The sequence below is a fragment of the Oncorhynchus kisutch genome, linkage group LG28 (genome assembly GCF_002021735.2).
Source record: "Oncorhynchus kisutch isolate 150728-3 linkage group LG28, Okis_V2, whole genome shotgun sequence".
NCBI classification, from domain to species: domain Eukaryota; kingdom Metazoa; phylum Chordata; class Actinopteri; order Salmoniformes; family Salmonidae; genus Oncorhynchus; species Oncorhynchus kisutch.
In genome coordinates this window covers 2,049,457-2,072,578 of record NC_034201.2, presented here as the reverse complement: position 1 = coordinate 2,072,578, position 23,122 = coordinate 2,049,457, and the positions used below count along the sequence as shown (strand labels likewise).

Sequence of the window (23,122 nt, the reverse complement as noted above, 5' to 3'; positions counted from 1 at the left end):
GCTACAGCATACAATGACAGACGATTTGGGGAAGGCCCTTTCCTGTTTCAGCATGACAATGCCCCCATGCACAAAGCGAGGTCTGTAAAGAAATGGTTTATCGAGATTGGTGTGGAAGAACTTGACTGGCCTGCCCTGACAGAGCCCTGGCCGCAACCACATTGAACACCTTTGGGATGAATTGGAACGCTGGGGACCAACTCCATATTAATGCCAATGCTTTTGGTATGATATGTTTGATGATACTTGTGCTAATGTACTGTAGAACTCAGTAACATAAAGAAGTACTCAAGAGCATGACATAGAATTCAAGAACAGAACTCAAGAACATGACATTGTGTTTTTGTGTGTGTTCCCCACCTTTGAGTGTGTCCAGTCGTAGCAGGTGTGTCTGTAGCGTTCTAGGACCTGTGTGTCAAAGGTGAAGGAGATGATGTGTGAGCAGTGTTCTGTCTGAACCTGTAGACACTGTTCCTCAGACTCACAGTTCCTTTCTATAACCTCCACCACAGATGCAAGGATATGCTCTCGCATCTGGCAGGCCAGAAGAACACCAGCAGTGGTCAACTTAAATATTAATTATTGGGGTTGCCTTGGAAATGGTGGGAAGGTCCAAGAGCAATATGTTTGACATGTTTTTTAATCCTTAAGAGTAACATAATAAAAAAATCCCATCAAAATATGTCAGTTTAGACCTCCCGAGTGGCGCAGCGGTCTTGAGGCGTCACTACAGATCCGGGTTTGATCCCAGGCTGTGTCACAGCCGGCCGTGACCGGGAGACCTTTGAGGCGGCGCACAATTGCCCAGCAATTAATATGTCAGTTTAAGCTAGAGATATGTTTTTTTTTGCATGGGCATCTGCCTATGTTGGCTGTCCGCAACTGCGGTGGAAGGTGGCCGAGCTACAGCGGTGTTTGTCAGACTATGAGACATCCCGAAAATCGGCCTTCTAATGAAAACGTCTCAACGGCCTACAAACTAATATCACCACCCTATTGACAGATGAGACTCTCACAAACACAATGTTGTTCTCCGTTTTGCTCTACGACCTCCACAAGAGTCACGGGACTCATAGAAATGAATGAATGTAAGGAGGTAGTTTTGTGCCAACAAAAATAAGAGGTTCAATATGTATTAAAAAATATATACACTGCTCAAAAAAATAAAGGGAACACTAAAACAACACAATGTAACTCCAAGTCAATCACACTTCTGTGAAATCAAACTGTCCACTTAGGAAGCAACACTGATTGACAATAAATTTCACATGCTGTTGTGCAAATGGAATAGACAACAGGTGGAAATTATAGGCATTTACAAGACACCCCCAATAAAGGAGTGGTTCTGCAGGTGGGGACCACAGACCACTTCTCAGTTCCTATGCTTCCTGGCTGATGTTTTGGTCACTTTAAAATGCTGGCGGTGCTTTCACTCGAGTGGTAGCCTGAGACGGAGTCTACAACCCACACAAGTGGCTCAGGTAGTGCAGCTCATCCAGGATGGCACATCAATGCGAGATGTGGCAAGAAGGTTTGCTGTGTCTGTCAGCGTAGTGTCCAGAGCATGGAGGCGTTACCAGGAGACAGGCCAGTAACATCAGGAGACGTGGAGGAGGCCGTAGGAGGGCAACAACCCAGCAGCAGGACCGCTACCTCCGTCTTTGTGGAAGGAGGAGCAGGAGGAGCACTACCAGAGCCCTGCAAAATGACCTCCAGCAGGCCACAAATGTGCATGTGTCTGCTCAAACGGTCAGAAACAGACTCCATGAGGGTGGTATGAGGGCCCGACGTCCACAGGTGGGGGTTGTGCTTACAGCCCAACACCGTGCAGGACGTTTGGCATTTGCCAGAGAACACCAAGATTGGCAAATTCGCCACTGGCGTCCTGTGCTCTTCACAGATGAAAGCAGGTTCACACTGAGCACATGTGACAGACGTGACAGTCTGGAGACGCCGTGGAGAACGTTCTGCTGCCTGCAACATCCTCCAGCATGACCGGTTTGGCGATGGGTCAGTCATGGTGTGGGGTGGCATTTCTTTGGGGGGACGCACAGCCCTCCATGTGCTCGCCAGAGGTAGCCTGACTGCCATTAGGAACCGAGATGAGATCCTCAGACCCCTTGTGAGATCATATGCTGGTGCGGTTGGCCCTGGGTTCCTCCTAATGCAAGACAATGCTAGACCTCATGTGGCTGGAGTGTGTCAGCAATTCCTGCAAGAGGAAGGCATTGATGCTATGGACTGGCCCGCCCGTTCCCCAGACCTGAATCCAATTGAGCACATCTGGGACATCATGTCTCGCTCCATCCACCAACGCCACGTTGCACCACAGACTGTCCAGGAGTTGGCGGATGCTTTAGTCCAGGTCTGGGAGGAGACTTCATCAGGAGCATGCCCAGGATTTGTAGGGAGGTCATACAGGCACGTGGAGGCCACACACTACTGAGCCTCATTTTGACTTGTTTTAAGGACATTACATCAACGTTAGATCAGCCTGTAGTTTGGTTTTCCACTTTAATTTTGAGTGTGACTCCAAATCCAGACCTCCATGGGTTGCTAAATTTGATTTCCATTGATCATTTTTGTGTGATTTTGTTGTCAGCACATTCAACTATGTAAAGAAAAAAGTATTTAATAAGAATATTTCATTCATTCAGATCTAGGATGTGTTATTTTGAGCATTGTATATATTTCCTGAGCTTTTACTATACCGACAAAGATATAGGATAAGCACTGCAAAACCTAATTCCTTATGATTTATTTTCGACTGTCTTTTTTGCCATTTGTGAATGTGTTATTCAACGCAGGTTTCTTTTTATTCCTCAAGTTGTCACTTTTAGAGGTTAACCTAGAGGTGTTTCTAAATTAGACATCAAACTCCATTCAAGAATGACATGGGCAGACGTGAATATTTTAGTTATATTTATATTCTATTGATCAATAAAAGCTCTCTTGTAACTAAGGTATTGTATTTTGTCATGCATATGACAGTCTTAAAGGGAAATGTCAGTGTTTCCAATGACATCATTGGTGTGTATCATGTGATTTTAACCAAATTGGTTGATGATGTCAATGGAAACACTTATCTCCATCTTTCTTTTTTTTGTAGATGTTGGGGTGGTGCTGGAGATAGATACATTTCTAAGTAGCCTTTATAACAAGTAGCCTTACTTGCAAGCTCTTTCCCAACAATGCAGCAATCAATATCAGTAGTATTATAAAATATTGTAAAGTAGGACAAAAAACACACAGGAAATAGAAATAAGAAGAACACAAGAAAGTAAGTAAGCTACTGTATATACAGGGTCAGTTCCAGGGTCAGTGTCAATACCATATTTACAATGTGCAGGGATACTTGAGTGGTAGGCATAGATACAATGCATTCGGAAAGTATTCAGAACCCTTGACTTTTTCCACATTTTGTTACGTTACAGCCTTATTTAAGTATGCTCTCTCTAATTCTCTCTATCTTTCTCTCTCTTGGCCCTAGGACCATGCCTCAGGACTACCTGGCATGATGACTCCTTGCTGTCCTCAGTCCACCTGGCCGTGCTGCTGCTCCAGTTTCAACTGTTCTACCTGCGGCTATGGAATCCTGACCTGTTCACCGGACGTGCTACCTGTCCCAGACCTATTATTTGACCATGCTGGTCATTTATGAACATTTGAACATTTGGCCATGTTCTGTTATAATCTCCAGAAGAGGACTGGCCACCCCTCATAGCCTGGTTCCTCTCTAGGTTTCTTCCTAGGTTTTGGCCTTCCTAGGGAGTTTTTCCTAGCCAACGTGCTTCAACACCTGCATTGCTTGTTGTTTGGGGTTTTAGGCTGGGTTTCTGTACAGCACTTTGAGATATCAGCTGATGTACGAAGGGCTATATAAATACATTTTATTTTATTTATTCTAAAACGGATTAAAATACAAACAATACCCCATAATGACAAAGCAAAAACATTTTTAGAAATGTTTGTAAATGTATTAAAAATAGAACTGAAATATCACATTTACATAAGTATTCAGACCTTTTACTCAGTACTTTGTTGAAGCACCTTTGGCAGCGATTACAGCCTCGAGTCTTCTTGTGTATGATGCTACAACCCTTATATATATATTTTTTGCACTGACACTATGCACACTCACACACACCCAAACTCCAACACACACACAACACACACTCACACACACTCACATACACGCTGCTGCTACACTGTTTATCATATATCCTGATGCTTAGACACCTGCATTGCTTGTCGTTTGGGGTTTTAGGCTGGGTTTATGTACAGCACTTTGTGACATCTGCTGATGTAAAAAGGGCTTTTCAATACATTTGATTGACATACAGTGGGCAAAGGTTCACCTTCCAACAGGACAACAACCCTAAGCACACAGCCAAGACAGCCAAGGCTTCGGGACAGGTCTCTGAATGTCCTTGAGTGTCCCAGCCAGACCTCGGACTTGAACCCGATAGAACACCTCTGGGGAGTCCAGAGAGCTCCCCATCCAACCTGACAGAGCTTGAGAGGGGACAAACTCCTAAAATGCAGGTGTGCCAAGGTTGTAGCGTCATACACAAGAAGACTTGAGGCTGTAATCGCTGCCAAAGGTGCTTCAACAAAGTACAGAGTAAAGGGTCTGAATACTTATGTAAATGTAATATTTCAGTGGTTTTTTTGTAAACCTGTTTTTGCTTTGTTATTATGGGGTATTGTGTGTAAAATAACAATTTAAATAACAATTTAATACATTTTAGAATAAGGCTGTAACCTCAAGAAATGTGGAAAAAGTCAAGGGGTCTGAAAACTTCCCAAAGGCATTGTAGAAACTCAGTGATAGAAATCTCCTCAAGCAATAGACCTCTTTCGTTACATTCCCTTTACCAGGTCAGAAAAGATATGTCAGAAACATTTTCAATAGTAAAACTATGACTAATCTAGATACACATTACGATTAGATGCTGGTGTCAGGGGCCATAATGGCTTTATTATAAACTGATGGACCAATCGCATATAAATATATTAAAATATCTGAGACAGCGAGGGGATATTTGTGTGTGACGAGCTACACTACATGGCCAAGAATATAAATACATTGCAGTAGCCCGCACATGTGATATTGGAAGTGAAAACATTAACGATGAACGACCTCTGTAAACTACTCTGTCTCTTGAACACGTTACAGTTGTGTACAGTATGTGGATTTTAGAGGCTGTATGTATCAAGTGTAGCAGAGTATGAGTACTGATCTAGGATTAGCTCCATCCTGTCCATGTAATCTTTCTATTCATTGTGATATAAAAGACAAAACTGATTCTTGATCAGCACTACTCTGAGCTGCTTGATACATATGTCCCCAGGGCTAATATCCACAAAAAAAGGAATCTTGTTCAAACCTGTTTTAAGGGATAACATGAAGTTGCATGATGTAGGTTATTAAATAATCAAAAGAAAAATGTTGATTTGTTAGCCTAGTGCCCTTAAACTCAACTCTGGACCTCAAAGCCAGTTCCACTGCTTTTATTCATTGTTCCCCTCTAATCAGGGACTGATGTAGACCTGGCACACTAGGTGGGTAAAATTCATTATCAGGTAGAACAGAAAACTAGTCGCCTCCAGACCTTGTTGGGATAGAGTTGAATACCCCTGTCATAAGTATTTAGGCATATCATGTTAAATAGGCCAAGGAGAAATCATTGTCAAAATCGCAAGAAATACTGTTGCATGTAGGTCCAGATTATTTATGGGTTGATCGTATCTAAATGAAATAGCAAAACGTTTCTTTAACAACTCCAAAGCAATTGCATGTGGTGCAGGAACTACTGACTCGCTGCATTTTCTCTTTTCAAGGCACCCGCTGGTCCCTCAACTGGTTAGGACAGCTCATGAGGTCTCCTAAATATCTGTCAACGAGGTGGGACTCTAATGACGAAAGAGGCTTCATGCATAGCTTTTATTTTCACCCATAAGAGTAGGAGTAAAATGTATCTTCTTAGCACTACTCAGACGCTTTGGGAGTCTTATGACCAGCAATTTAAATGACATGAATCCGCTAGGTGGTAATGGTTCACCACTCCTACTCTGAGATGCTTCATGAATATTGGCCCTGGATTGGTACAGTAGGTGTAAAGAAAAAGCTCCACCAAGCCTTCAGGTCGGATAGGTGTTGGAGTTTCCACCATATGCTTTCAACCATCTAGTCCTATCAGATTTGTGAAGGGGAGTGAACGAGGGCAAAAGTGGAAAAACCCAAAAGCCTCCTGGAATGAAAAGCAATCTTAATCGGGCCTGGTCAAAGACATTTTAGACCACAACTGTATTATCCGTGGTTCAAATTCCAAGCATTTGGGTGAAGTTCTCTCCATAGCCACCAGGCAGCAACCTTGACCAAGCATAGACAGTCTAGCACACACACACACACAGCACACTGTCCTATGGACACGTAGACTGACACGACATATGGTAAATACTCCACATACATACAGTGCCTTTGAATATCCACAGAGTCACATTGCAGTGTATACAGACAGACAGACAGACAGACAAATAGACAGTCAACTATATTGTAAGAACATTGCAAGGGAGTGAATGTCAGGTGTACAGTAGAAGGTCTACTATTTTACTGAAGACTATGTTAGTCAGCAGAGCTAAAGCCTTGGTGTTTGCTCTGGGAGCCAACAGAAGTCTGTCCTTAAGATGCAAACCACCTCTGTCAAAGTGTAAACATAAATGTGTAGAATGTTCACAGGTGAGTGACTGAGTAGGTATAAAATGTAAATATAACCTAGTACAATATATTTTTAAATGAACAGATGAACATGTTTATATACAGTTTAAAGCATTGAACAGTGGTACAGTATCAGTATCCTCAGATATTGCCTTCCTGAAATAATATGAACTCCAGAACCAAAAGTTCAGAAATGGCTCAAAGCACCTGCTGCATATTGAATAGATTCTTTTAAAGGGGAGATTAGAAAAGCAATCTTAATTTAAACGGCTGGCCTTCTCTGATACAGAAATGAAAGGAATAATCCCCACAAAATATAAAACGATTGCTTTGCATCCCTTCCAGTCTATCTATGTTAATCAAGTCCTCCTAGTGACTTGAAAAAAATGGCTTTTCGTTTTACTTTGTTGTCCATCAGGCCTTGCACCCTCTTGTCTGTTTACGGTATAAATCAAAACAAACTTTATTTAAAAGAACATATAGTTGTCCTTCACAGATGTGTTTGGGTTCTGGCTGCTCTGTCTTCCTTTTTTCTTTACTGCAGAGAGAGGAAGTGAGGTTATAATACTGTTCCGCCCACTCCCCAGGCTCACATTGTGATTGGCTACTCCATGCCATTCCGCAGCATCTGATTGGCCGCGATGAGCATGACGCTGATAACGAAGGCCATGGCGAAGGCACAGATCAGACTCTTCCTCACGCACGTCTGTCTGTTCTTCTTCTTAGGATGGACTGAACGAAAGAGGAGAAGAGGACAGAAGAGAAAAAAAGAGAAGAAATAAGTATAAGAAAAGTCGCTTACTACATCGGAGGATAATGTGCCTCCCCTCGCCTAACATCACAATCTAATCAAATAAAGTTTCTATCATTTTTGGGACCTTAAGCAAGATTTGCTTGTACACCTCGTGGACAAAACATGTTAGTGGCCTGTCTCTTGGCTGCGGACAGAGAAATGTGCAGCTTTAATTAAAGTTAATTTCCTGCAATTCTACATCTTTTTCCATGGGGCTTAGATAAAATGTTGCAGAAATGATTCTGCAATGATACATATATTACCATGGCATGGAGAGAAAATATTGCAGTTTTAAAGCTAATTTCTTGCAATTCTACACATTTTGCCATGACTTATGCCATGTTCATATGATATCTAAGTGAGAGTGACTAACAAAATCAATGGGGGCCCCCTGGAGGTCAGGGCCCCTGGGCACTTGCCTTGCGTGCCAGGTCAATAATCCAGCCATGACTGCTACAAGGTTTAGAAAGCTGGCTAGACTAATTTACCCAGCAATCTATAAAATATTAGCTGACATTGGCTAATTGAGTGACTGTCTTAACAAAAGGGAAACTGCTAATGCACTACCATATTTTCAAAATTGCACGTTGTGTATTGTACTATCCTAATTAACAGTACGTCGAGACTGATTTTTGCTTATGTCTAGAAATGGTACTTGACGAGACGATGTTGACGAGCAAATCAACTGCCTTTGCCCTTTGTTCTATTGCCGAACATGCAATCACGAGAGAACAAACTGGATGAGCGCCGTTCGAGGCTGTCCTTTCAACGGGAACTGAAAACTAGAATATTCTGTTTCTCAGAGTCGTGGCTGAAAGAGGACATGGATAATATACATCTCGCTGGTTATTCAATCCGGATGGCAGACTCGGGTAAGACGAAGGGAGGAGGTTGTGTCTGTTTGTTAACAACAGCTGGTGCACGATCTCTAATGTTAAGGAAGTCTCAAGTTTTTGCTCGGTTGAGTTAGAATAGCTCATAATAAGCTGCAGACCATACTATTTACCAGGAGAGTTTTCGTCTATATTTTTCGTAGCTGTCTATTTACCACCACAATCCGATGCTGGTACAAAGACCGCACTCAATGAGCTGTATAGGACCATAAGCAAACAAGAAAATGTACATCCAGAGGCGGTATTTCTCGTGGCTGGTGATTTTAATGCAGGGAAATGGAAATCCGGTTTACCTCAATTTTAACACCTGTGCAACTAGAGGCGACAAAACTCTAGATCACCTTTACTCTCCACATAGAAACGTATACGTATAGTTGGTTCACCAACTACTTCTCTGATAGAGTTCAGTGTGTCAAATCGGAGGGTCTGCTGTCCGGACCTCTGGCAGTCTCTATGGGGGTGCCACAGGGTTCAATTCTTGGACCGACTCTCTTCTTTGTATACATCAATGAGGTCGCTCTTGCTGCTGGTGAGTCCCTGATCCACCTCTACGCAGACGACACCATTCTGTATACTTCCGGCCCTTCTTTGGACACTGTGTTAACAACCCTCCAGGCAAGCTTCAATGCCATACAACTCTCCTTCCGTGGCCTCCAATTGCTCTTAAATACAAGTAAAACTAAATACATGCTCTTCAACCGATCGCTACCTGCACCTACCCGCCTGTCCAACATCACTACTCTGGACGGCTCTGACTTAGAATACGTGGACAACTACAAATACTTAGGTGTCTGGTTAGACTGTAAACTCTCCTTCCAGACCCATATCAAACATCTCCAATCCAAAGTTAAATCTAGAATTTCGCAATAAAGCATCCTTCACTCATGCTGCCAAACATACCCTTGTAAAACTGACCATCCTACCAATCCTCGACTTTGGCGATGTCATTTACAAAATAGCCTCCAATACCCTACTCAACAAATTGGATGCAGTCTATCACAGTGCAATCCGTTTTATCACCAAAGCCCCATATACTACCCACCATTGTGACCTGTACGCTCTCGTTGGCTGGCCCTCGCTTCATACTCGTCGCCAAACCCACTGGCTCCATGTCATCTACAAGACCCTGCTAGGTAAAGTCCCCCCTTATCTCAGCTCGCTGGTCACCATAGCATCTCCCACCTGTAGCACATGCTCCAGCAGGTATATCTCTCTAGTCACCCCCAAAACCAATTATTTCTTTGGCCGCCTCTCCTTCCAGTTCTCTGCTGCCAATGACTGGAACGAACTACAAAAATCTCTGAAACTGGAAACACTTATCTCCCTCACTAGCTTTAAGCACCAACTGTCAGAGCAGCTCACAGATTACTGCACCTGTACATAGCCCACCTATAATTTAGCCCAAACAACTACCTCTTTCCCAACTGTATTTAATTTTAATTAATTTATTTATTTTGCCCCTTTGCACCCCATTATTTTTATTTCTACTTTGCACATTCTTCCATTGCAAAACTACCATTCCAGTATTTTACTTGCTATATTGTATTTACTTTGCCATCATGGCCTTTTTTGCCTTTACCTCCCTTCTCACCTCATTTGCTCACATTGTATATTGACTTGTTTATACTGTATTATTGACTGTATGTTTGTTTTTACTCCATGTGTAACTCTGTGTCGTTTTATCTGTCGAACTGCTTTGCTTTATCTTGGCCAGGTCGCAATTGTAAATGAGAACTTGTTCTCAACTTGCCTACCTGGTTAAATAAAGGTAAAATAAAAAATAAAATAAAAAGTGAGCCAGTCCCCCAGCCGTCCGCCCAGGTCAGCGATGCCCGACTTATGACGGTATTCCTTCGAAATGCAGTGGCTTCCTACTCCAGTGCTCCCTCTATTTCGCCTACCAGATGGCAGCCCCCACCAAGATTGCCATGGTCATTTCCCAGCTGACCGGACAGGCGTTGGAGTGGGCTACGTCCGTCTGGGAGAGAGGAGCGGATGAGTTGGGTTCCTATGAGCGGTTCATGGCTCTGTTCAGGGCCATCCTCCAGAGAGCAGAGAGGGAGATGAGCAACCTTTTCAACACCAGCAGGGTGACCAGACTGATGTGGAGTGCGCCCTACCTTTCGGACTGTGGCAGCCTCCAGCAGATATAATGAGCCTGGCCAAGATAAAGAATAGCAGTTCGACACATACAGCAACGCAGAGTTACACATGGAATAAACAAAACAGAATTTTTTAAAATAAAACGTCTATATGCAGTGAGTGCAAATTAGGTAAGATAAGGGAGTTAAGGCAATAAATAGGCCATGGTGGCAAAGTAATTACAATATAGCAATTAAACACTGGAATGGTAGAGGTGCAGAAGATGAATGTGCAAGTAGAGATACTGGGGTGCAAAGGAGCAAGATAAATAAATACAGTATGGGGATGAGGTAGTTGGATGGGCTGTTTACAGATGGGCTATGTACAGATGCAGTGATCTGTGAGCTGCTCTGACAGCTGGTGCTTAAAGCTAGTGAGGGAGATATAAGTCTCCAGCTTCAGTGATTTTTGCAGTTCGTTCCAGTCATTGGCAGCAGAGAATTGGAAGGAAAGGCGGCCAAAGGAGGAATTGGCTTTGGGGGTGACCAGTAGGATATACCTGCTGGAGCACGTGCTACGAGTGGGTGCTGCTATGGTGACCAGTGAGCTGAGATAAGGCGGGGCTTTACCTAGCAGAGACTTGAGATGACCTGGAGTCAGTGGGTTTGGCGACGAGTATAAAGCGAGGGCCAGCCAACTGCGTACAGGTCGCAGTGGTGGGTAGTATATGGGGCTTTGGTGACAAAGCGGATGGCACTGTGATAGACTGCATCTAATTTGTTGAGTAAAGTGTTGGAGGCAAAAATGATATCGCAGAAGTCGAGGATCGGTAGGATGGTCAGTTTTACGAGGGTATGTTTGGCAGCATGAGTGAAGGATGCTTTGTTGTGAAATAGGAAGCCGATTCTATTTAATTTTGGATTGGAGATGCCTAATGGGAGTCTGGAATATCGAGCTCTGAAACCAGATTGTATAGCGGAAAAGGTACGGTGGGATTCGAAATGGTCGGTAATCTGTTTGTTAACTTGGCTTTCAAAGACCTTAGAAAGGCAGGGTAGGATAGATATAGGTCTGTAGCAGTTTGGGTCTGGAGTGTCTCCCAAAGGGAGAGACACTTAACACCATACATATTGGATTTCTATTTGCCATATATTTTTCAACCTTGCTGTGATGTTTCACAAAAGTTCTGATCATATCACCTCCACCTCCACCTTACCTGTCACCCTAGACTCATTTCAATTTGCGTACCACCCCAATAGGTCCACAGACGATGCAATTGCCATAACACTGCACACTGCCCTATCCCACCTGGACAAGAGGAATAGCTATGTAAGAATTCTGTTCATTGGTTACAGTTCATCGTTCAACACCATAGTACCTTCCAAGCGCATCATTAAGCTTGAGGCCCTGGGTCTCAACCCCGCCCTTTGCAATTGGGTCGTGGACATCCTGACTGGCCGCCCCCAGGTGGTGAAGGTAGGAAACAAGTGTTACAACAGTCAAACGACAATCAATAGACATCTCACTATCAATCCTGTAATTAGTATGCAAACCTCTCCTTTCTTTTTGGTACGCATTTACCATATGTACTTGAAATGATGTTGTGATTTTTTTTCCATTAAAGCTTTTGAAATTGTATAATTATTCCAGTGTCTCAAAATATCAAATCGTATTTGTCACGTGCAAAATACAAGAGGTGTAAACCTTACAGTGAAATGCTTACTTACAAGCCCTTAACCAACAATGCTTTAATTAAGAAGGTTAAAGAAAAATAAGTGTTCAGTAAAAAAGAGATAAGTAAAAAAAAAATAAAAGTAACAAATAATTAAACAGCAGCTGTAAAATAACAATAGTGAGGCTATATACAGGATGTACCGGTACAGAGTCAATATGCAGGGGCACCGGTCAGTCAGGGTAATTGAGTCCCATTAATCTTTTTATTAAATAGAGCACATTGATAGATATTAAGTCAACTTTGAATAAGACCGTAATTGAAACTGTACAGCCTACAGACTTTGATGTGAGTCTTCATTGGAGACTACCTGCGCTGGAGGACATCAATAAGATGCGCTGGCAGGCTTAAGTAATACATTCATGTAAAATCAATTGCACTAAGTTGTTGTCTCTTTTGTTTGCTGTCACCGTTGACCATAAGGTGTAAAAAACGACATTTGTAACTAGTAGTTTTCGGTAGTAGTTTCTAAAGAGGGCTTTTACTTTTTCTGGAGTAAATTAAACTTCAAGTGAAATGACTTTTACTTGTGTACAGATTTTCAGTACTCTACCCACCTCTGCAAATTATAAATAGTCTAACTATAAAATGTGGGCGAGCATCCACACTGGAGGAAAGTTCATTGTTCTACATCTGTCAATCAACTTATGACCCAAATCAGCTTATCAACTCAGCCAGGGAAACAAACAGTAGTCTGTTATCGCTTTTCACACCTTTCATTGTCTGACAAAATGTAGCCGATTACAATCATCGATGGCACTAGTTTATCTCCAGCTGATGTCTCGGTAAACCACCAATATGCTCTAAATTCACCCGCACAGCTGATCTCAATTGCAACTGTTATTGGTCACCTCATTACCACTACCTAAAATATGATTTCAGTGTTACCTTAGTCAAAGATCCGTATATAATGACGAGATGCTCATGTCTCCGCCCTAACAATGTGAGTTGTTGTCCCAAAGGCAGGAAATGAAGGCAGACAACAAGTTTAGGTATGCATATTAAGTCCATAAAAACGCATTGAGCGTATTCTGGACAGATTTTGGTGAGAATGAGCCCTCCCGCTTCGCCTCTTCCCCTCTACCTTAGTCCTGCTTAGAACCATAGTCTTTCAAGATAAACTATATACAGTGCATTGAGAAAGAATTCAGACCCATTTACTTTTCCACACTTTGTTACCTTACAGCCGTATTCTAAAATAGATTAAATTGTTTTTTTCCATCAATCTACACAATACATACTGGCAAACAAATAAATGTCACTCCATTTTGACAGTTCATTCGTAGTCTAAGGATACACTTTACACTTCTATGTCGTAGCCTAGTGGAGACCAATATCTATCTTGTGTTATTAAGCTATATCAAAGGAGGGTTGTTGATGTGTAGGGCTGCATTTCAGATCTTTTACATTTTAATGTTGTGGTAAAGGGACTTAGGCCTTGCATTTTAGCGAGCGAGAGAGAATATTATTTGATAGCGAGCCTGATCCCAATGACTCGACTGTCCCCGCATGGAGAAAATGAAATCTGCTAATCTTTAAGGAATCACGAGACTAATTTGAATTCCCTGATGCAAAAGGGAAAATTCTCTGTGAGAAAAGAGTGATCATGTTAAGATCCGACATCTGTAGGCAACAAAACATCCGCCTCGCTGACCATCAACACGCGGGCACCTCAGGGGTGTGTGCTTAGTTCCCTCTTGTACTCCCTGTTAACCCACGCATGGTCGTGCACTACTCTAACACCATAGTTAAGTTTGCTTACGACGATGAGGCAGCCTATAGGGAGAAGGTTAGAGACCTGGCAGTGTGCTTCAAGTTCCTCGGTGTCCACATCACTAAGGAATTAACATGGTCCACACACACCCACACGGTTGTGAAGAGGGCACGACAGGGACTCTTCCCGCTGGCATGGGCCCTCATATCCTCAAAACGTTCAACGGCTTCAACATTGAGAGCATCTTGACTTGCTGCATCACAGCTTGGTATGGCATCTGCAAGGCACACAACCGCAAGGCACTACAAAGGGTGATGAGTACTGCCCAGTACATTACTAGGGCCGCGCTCCCTGACATCCCGGACCTCTATACAAGGCGGTGCCAGAGGAAGAGACTGTTATCTCTGCTACCACGTGGCAACGGTACCAGCTTACCAAGTCTGGAACCAACAGGACCCTGAACAGCTTCTACCCCCAAGCCATATGACTGCTAAACAAGACAGCTAAAAATCTAATCAAATGGCTACCCTCACTACCTGCATTGACACTTTTTTGCACTAATTATCTTCACTGACTCTATGCATTCACACTGGACTCACACACACACACTCATACATACTTACACTGACATCCCAACACACACATCTACTTTGCACTGACTCTCCTTCACTGACTCTATGCATTCACACTGGACTCACACACACACACTCATACATACTTACACTGACATCCCAACACACACATCTACTTTGCACTGACTCTCCTTCACTGACTCTATGCATTCACACTGGACTCACACACACACACTCATACATACTTACCCTGACATCCCAACACACACATCTACTTTGCACTGACTCTCCTTCACTGACTCTATGCATTCACACTGGACTCACACACACACACTCATACATACTTACACTGACATCCCAACACACACATCTACTTTGCACTGACTCTCCTTCACTGACTCTATGCATTCACACTGGACTCACACACACACACTCATACATACTTACACTGACATCCCAACACACACATCTACTTTGCACTGACTCTCCTTCACTGACTCTATGCATTCACACTGGACTCACACACACACACTCATACATACTTACACTGACATCCCAACACACACATCTACTTTGCACTGACTCTCCTTCACTGACTCTATGCACACACTGGACTCACACACACACACTCATACATACTTACACTGACATCCCAACACACACATCTACTTTGCACTGACTCTCCTTCACTGACTCTATGCATTCACACTGGACTCACACACACACACACTCATACATACTTACACTGACATCCCAACACACACATCTACTTTGCACTGACTCTCCTTCACTGACTCTATGCACACACTGAAATCTGCCCACACATACTTACAATGACACCCCAACACACAAACACACACTACATACGCACACTCACACACTTTCACACATAGACTGAACCTGATTTTCCTCTAGGATTTTGCCTGTACTTAGCTCTATACAGTTTATTTTTTTTATCCTAAAACACTTATAGTCCTTCCCGATTACATGCATACCCATAAGATGATGCAGCCACCACCATGCTTGAAAATATAAAGAGTGGTACTCAGTAATGTATTTAGTTGGATTCTCCCCAAACATAACGCTTTCTACCTCTTCAAACAGTGTCTTAAATAATTATCTTCCTCACCGTGACCCCCCAAAAATATACAACACAAAACCTGAACCAGAACTTCTCCCCCCCAGCTCTGACTCTACTGACAACTACTTTATTGAGGAAAAATGTACTTGCTATGCCTGTGATATGTGGTTGTCCCATCTAGCTATCTTAAAACTTGTTAGGGCTAGTGTCCTTTTTTCTCAATTTCCGCCTGACTGATGTGCCCAAAGTAAACTGCCTGTTGCTCAGGCCCTGAAGCCAGGATATGCATATAATTGGTACCATTGGAAAGAAAACACTTTGACGTTTGTGGAAATGTTAAAATAATGTACGAGAAGATAACACAATAGATATTGTTGGGGAAAATCCAAAGAAAAACCAACCGGAATTAGCTTTTTTTTGAGAGCCCATGCTCTTACAATGGAAAGTACAGGGAAATAATGAAATCTATCTCCCAGCATGCAATTCCCATCATACCCAAGAAGACTCAAGGCTGTAATCCTAAATATAGTGTTTGAATGCTTATGCAAATGTTATATTTCAGTTGCTGTTTTGCAAAAATGTGCAAAAAAAGAATATGTTTTTGCTTTGTCATCATGTCATCATATTGTGTGTAGATGGATGAGATGTATTATTATTTTTAAATCCATTTTAGAATGAGGCTGTAACGTAACAAAATGTGGAAAAAGTCAAGGGGTCTGAATACTTTCCGAATGCACTGTAAGAGTGAAATTGCATTTTTTATTATTATTCTGAATTATATAAAGGATGTATTCAAGGTCCAATAAATTGTTCCCTTTGTAAAGCATGGCGAACAATGCAGGCTCCGATGTTAAGTGGATTTTCAGAGGACAGGCCATAGTAACAAACAAGAATCTGATTGGCAGAGAAGTCCTGTTTTTATTCACCAGGACAGGCTAAGATCAAGTTAAACTACAAGGTAGCAGGTTTGCTTCAGAGCATTCAGGCTCTTTCAAGCTCTCTTTCTGGAGCCAGAAAGTCTGAGTTTGCACAAGTTCTGGTTTGACAGATCTCGTCACTAATCCAGCTTTCTGGGATACCCCTCTGGATGGACATCTAAAATATCACCTGGCCCAAAAATAATATAAAAAGCTTGAAGAAATTGAAGGGGCAATAAACCAAAACTCATTTTGGGAACTATGGGGAAAACGTAATGCCTCACATAACAAGAAAAACACTCCAATGCAAAATGGCAACACCTGGAAAAACTACTTAGAAAAAGTGTATGAAAATCCAGAATACCAGAAATTAACTGAGACAAATTAGTTTATAAATTACAAAATGTAGAAACAACAATTACAGACCAACAAAATCCATTGGATATACCAATCACTATAACTGAGCTGAAACAGATAATCAAAGCCCTGAAGTGCGGTAAAGCCTGTGGGCCAGACAGTATCTGCAATGATATGCTAAATAAAAGCAGCCCTAAGCTGCAGGAAGCCATACGCTCCAACCTAGTGCTGAATGTAAGATACTTTCCAGAAATACGAAATAAAGGCATAATAATACCCATATTCAAAAGTAGAGACAAATTCGATCATAATAATTAACAGGGAGATGTGAGTGACCAGCAATCTAGGGATGGCTTATCGCTTGCACAGTGCTCCTTGGGATGTTTAAAGCTTGGGAAATCTTTTTGTATCCAAATCCGGCTTTAAACTTCTTCACAACAGTATCTCGGACCTGCCTGGTGTGTTCCTTGTTCTTCATGATGCTCTCTGCGCTTTTAACGGACCTCTGAGACTATCACAGTGCAGGTGCATTTATACGGAGACTTGATTACACACAGGTGGATTGTATTTATCATCATTAGTCATTTAGGTCAACATTGGATCATTCAGAGATCCTCACTGAACTTCTGGAGAGAGTTTGCTGCACTGAAAGTAAAGGGGCTGAATAATTTTGCACGCCCAATTTTTCTGTTTTTGATTTGTTAAAAAGTTTGAAATATCCAATAAATGTCGTTCCACTTCATGATTGTGTCCCACTTGTTGTTGATTCTTCACAAAAAAATACAGTTTTATATCTTTATGTTTGAAGCCTGAAATGTGGCAAAAGGTCGCAAAGTTCAAGGGGGCCGAATACTTTCGCAAGGCACTGTATATAACATTTTTGTGTAGGATATGTATTTGTTTAAATTGATATAAAAAAAATGGTATTATAGCTACTGTTTTATTTTTTCCAGAATTGTGACATCACTTTGCTTTGGCAACATTGACCTTGTTATTCATGCCATTAAAGCATATTGAATTTGAGAGAGAAGAGGAAATAAGGAGTTAATGAGAGAATGGAGGACAGACAGTTTGAGCAAGGGAAAGGATAGAGAGAGAGATGAAGAGATTGCAGTAAGTGAGAGCAGGAGAGCAGATGGGGAGTGTCTGAGAGGATATTTTAAAGGGAAGCGCAATAGAGGAGATAAGAGGATGTGAGAAACATGGAAAGAGTGAAGAGAATAAGGGAGGGAGAGAGAGAAGAAACAACTAGAATTGGAAGCTTAACCTGAGGATACCATCTTCCTACCCATCCTGCGCTCTCCCTCAACCCGACCTCCCCTCCTGATCTCTCCCTGAACCCATCTCCTCCTGCTCTCTCTCTCACTCAACCCTTCCTATCCTCTCTCCTGCCTGCCCCGTCCCTCCCTAGCATTTGAATGACCAAAGCATCACCCATAATATTTAGAAGAATTTAAGAAATTGTACCTTTTATCATCTCTAACTATCAGGGAGCCTGAAAGAACAGGCTGAGTGTGCTGGGAGCTTATATTCATGAGCTCACCTTGACTGACAGCTCTTTGAAACGCCCTTGTGGTCGTTGCCAAGTAACAATGGGCGCCATGTCATTGATGACAAGGTAAACAATGGACCATGTCCTTCCGAGCCTAATTAGTATGCCTCAACCCATATTCACTGCAAAATGCTCTCATGGTCAACAAAGGTGACGGTTGGATATCTGACAGAAAGCAGCAATACACAATTGCATTTCTATGGTTTTGGTTTTGTAACTAATCACAGAATACAGTTCACTGATACACTTCGTCACAAGAATTAGTAAAGCCTCTTAGTCACCTTAGAAGCATAGACATAAGGGAATGTACATTATATTGGTGCCTCTGCATTAGTATTATAAATGACTATGTTCAGAATTGTATCTATTGATCAGAAATGTATTGATAATTTACAATGGGCCAGCAGAGCCAAAATAATAATCATGAGAAAAGGTGAGAAATCATTTGACTTAAACAAAAATAATATTAAAGCCATAAGCCAAACAGGCACCCGGCCACAACTTGGGACAACTATACTAGGAACCAAAGGCTTAGGCTTAGGAAATGAAACCAACTACAGAGATATATGGGGCGCGGGAGAGAAGAAGAGAGCGACAAAGAGGTCATGAGCAGATAAGCTCCTGCATTTTTCAGCATGTTCTTAAAAAAAAGGTAGATTTAGAGTTAGATAAACTTTGATTTTTTTGGCAAGGACATATAAAGGATATCACCCTCCACAACATAACCTTCACTCAAAATCAAAACTACAAACCTACAACCTGATTTTGGACAGAATTACCTGGAAGGTGTGGTAAACCGTGGGGTGTTGGGTTGAGCATGCAGAGATTAATACAGAGACCGGGAGGTTTAAGTCAGCAAACACAACTTTACTAGGCCATAAAATAAACATAAAAGAAAATCAGGAAGGTTTGGCTTGGTCCTTCTTCTCAGCTTTGGCTCTGTGTCGGTCTCTCCCGGTCCTCTCCCGTGGTGTGCCACAGTACTCCTTTTATGTGGCCTCCACGGCTGGTTGGCACTTTCCTCTAATTACCATCCGTGTCGGGGTGCCCAGCTCGTGTATGTAACAGTACTCTTCTTGCGTTGTGTACAATCAGTCATCGACACGGAACTCCAACATGTAGCACCAGTCATGTAGATTTATTCTGATAGGAACGACACAAAATTGCACGTCATGCAATGCTCGTCTCACCATCCAACTCTGCACTCACGCACGCTGGTTTGGTGCTTGTTCACTGGGCTAGTTACCAAAATAATACAATTACAATATACAATATAATATCTTTAACAATGTACCTGATAGGAACGACACAAAATTGCACGTCATGCAATGCTCGTCTCACCATCCAACTCTGCACTCACGCACTGTACAAAATATATGAACCCCCCCCCCCCCCCCCACCAGACACAGTAAGTTGCTAGCTAGTACTGGCGGGAATTCTTTACAACAAAATGCACAACAAATATTCTCCAAAAACCGCTGCATCTTATGTGTGATGTTCGAATAACATTTACAAACAATTTGATATAAATTGTACATTTAAATCATCACTTGAGAGTATAAAAATCACTTTTGATGTACAGTGCTTTGCAACCAACAACTTACCGCTGGTTTGGTGCTTGTTCACTGGGACGATTCTAACTGGAACATCCCCCCTCGTAAGCAAGCTACGCAAACCAGCCAATAAGATGCCATGTTGAGTAGGTGAAGGCAAGACAAACTCAAACCAAAAACCCATTGGCTTAACAATAAAGTGGCAAGGGGAATCACCAATATAACCCTGTTACATGTACTCCCAGCAGAGGGAGCCAATGTCGCAGCACGTACCTCCCCTCTATTACCGCTCCCCGGGGTAGACATGCCTCCTGGTTCGGGGGACCGGCCATTCCCTAATGGCAGAGGTTTTTTCTCTTGGGGCTTCACATTTCCCCGCCCGATCTGATACTCCACCTGGTGGAGTACCCGATCAGGTACTCCACCTCGGTGTAGCCCAGCTTGCACTTGTGGGGGTTCGCGGTCAGACCAGGATCCCTTAGTGCATCCACCACTGGCTGTAACCTACAGAGATGGGACTCCCAACTGTCACTGTGCACAATAATGTCATTCAAGTAAGCAGCCGTGTACTCACTGTGTGGCTGCTGGACACGGTCTATGAGTTGTTGAAAGCTCGCTGGTGCCCCGTGGAGCCCGAAACGAAGAACCCGGTAGTGGTATAGCCCCCCTGGGGTGGAGAAGGCCATCTTCTCCCGGGAGGCCGCTGCCAGCGGCACCTGCCAGTACCACTTCGTCAGGTCCAAGGTGCTGACATATCTCGCCATCCCAAAGCAGTCGATCAGTTCGTCCACCCGGGGAATGGGGTAGGTGTCGGACTTACTGACCTCGTTCAGGCCCCAAAAGTTATTGCAGAAGCGGACGGTTTTGTCAGGTTTCGGCACCAGCACTATAGGGCAAGACCACTCACTGTGGGACTCCTCCAGTACCCCCATCTCTAGCATTGTCATCACCTCCCGCTGGACCGCCACCCTCCGGGCTTCTGGTATCCGGTATGGCCATTTACACACTTTCTCCCGGATGGATATGATGTTCCACGAGATCCGTGTGCCCCGGCACCTCTGAGAATATGGCTGTATTCTGCTGGTCCAACTCTGAGCTCTTGTCATTGGGTCGGGCTGTGGTCTTCTGCTTCAGGGTCTTATTGAAGCGTTCAACTAGCCCGTCCGTTTGTGAATGGTACACACTAGTCCCCACCTGTTTGATTTGTAGTAGATTGCAGACATCTTTCATCACATGAGACATGAATGCGGTGCCCTGGTCCTTCAGGATTTCCCGTGGGATACCCACCCAGCTGAATAAATGGAAGAGCACCCGTGCGATACCTTTCACTGTCGCCATGCGTAACAGGATTGCATCAGGATACCTGATGGCGTAATCCATGATTACCAGGATGTATTGGTGTCCCCTCGCAGTCTTCACCAATGGCCCCACCAGATCCATCACCACCTGCTCAAATGGCACACCTATAACTGGCAAGGGAACCAAAGGGTTTCTAAAATGTACCCTGCTGTGATCTGGCACTCCGGGCAACTACGGCAGTAGTCCACGCTTGACTACGGGCCAATGGAATTGGTTACCGATCCGCTCCCTGTTTTTCTTCATCCCCAGGTGTGCCCCAAGCAGGTGGGTGTGGGCAAGCTGCAAGACAGTCCTAACATACTGGCTGGGTATGAGTAACAAGTCCTTCGTCTCCCCATTGTGCTTTACTACCTGATACAATAAATTATTCTTGATGGCGAAGTGGGGGTAGCACCACTCACTTACCCCAAGTAACAGCACGCCATCCACCGCAATCCCCTGGCTCCTCACGTTCTGGAGATTGGGGTCTTCTAACTGGGCCATCCCGAACTGACCCGTGAGGATTCGCATGTTGGGAGGTCCGTCTGGTGCCTCCACCTCCATAAAGGTGAGCCTGGTGGCTCACTTTCCGGAGCGGGGTCTTTTCCCTCCTCTGGGTCCGACTCAGTCCCAGTGGACACCTCTCGCGGCGGGGGGTAGGTTGCACAGGCCACCGTCCTTTTCCTCTCCTTCCTACCTCGCGTGCGTGCCTCCCCAGGTCCCTCCTCCACGGTGCCTGGAAGAGAGGGCAATCTCGACCGAGGAGAATGGACACGGGAAGGTTAAGAACAGCCCCCACTCGCATCTGGGGTGGTTATCCTCACCGGCACAGTTGGGTACCTCTTTGTGTCCCCGTGTACACAGGACACTGTCACCTCCTTGTCCCCCGGTTCATCTTTCCCCTCTTGTGTGAGCCACTGTGGGTGGGCCAGGGTCACCATGCTGCCGGAGTCCAGCAGAGCGCTGGTGCATATGCCATCGATTCATACAGGAACCATCTGAGGTGCCGTCTCGGTGTGCGCCCAACAGGAGGTGACATAATTCACCATCTGGGTTATTCCAGAGCTGGGGGATGTGGATGGCATGGTCTCCTCCCGGCCGGGACAGCTCCACACGATTTGTCCGGGCTCACCGTACTCAGAGCAGTGCCTCTGATCTAGGGCCAGCAGTGGCCGACATCATCGTTTTGGGTCACCCTCCCGCTTCACGGCCTTGGCTGGTTCCGTCTGGGCCCCCTTCAGCCCCTCGCCTCTCTCTGTGCAGTTCTTCTAATCACCGGGTCCACTCTCTCCGCCCGGGCCACTCTCAGCAGGTCCTGGGTGTTCTGGTGAGTTTGCACAGCGGTCAGCAATTCCTCCAGGCTTTGGGGGTTCTGCATGCTCACCTTCTTCTTCATCTCGTATGGCAGGGCCTGAAGGTAGCGATCCAGGACTACCTTGTCAATCATCGGGAGGGACGGTACATCAGTCAGTAGCCAGCCCCTGGTCAGTCGCACCAGGTCACTCATCTGACAGGGTGGAGTCAAAGGCCCAGTTGTGGACCAGTTGTACATGGCATGTGAGGCTGAACCCATAACGGCTCAGGATTTAATGTTTGAGTCCCTCATAATTCACGGCCTGGTCGGCATTCAAGTCAAAGTAGGCCTTCCCGGAGAGGTAGGGTGCCAACAGGCTAGCTCACTTGGGCTTTGCCGTCCTCTTGAAAAGGGCACAAATATGTCTCCACATCACCTTCCCCCTTTAGCTTAACCAGGAACTGATTCGGGCCAGACTCCTGAGCCATCCCAGCCTTCAACTAGACACCCCACCTAGACCAGT

The 23,122-nt window shown here is 44.0% G+C and overlaps 1 protein-coding gene across 1 annotated transcript in view; it reads right to left on the bottom strand.

The window, feature by feature from the left end:
- Positions 1–6,789: 6,789 nt before the first annotated feature.
- LOC109872555 (calcium-binding protein 8-like) overlaps positions 6,790–23,122 on the bottom strand; it is a 79,743-nt gene continuing 63,410 nt past the window's right edge. Inside the window, exon 6 of the mRNA XM_031808657.1 lies at positions 6,790–7,453. Coding sequence (XP_031664517.1) covers positions 7,326–7,453 — 128 coding nt within the window. The 3' untranslated portion in view covers positions 6,790–7,325. The remainder of the gene's footprint in view (positions 7,454–23,122) is intronic.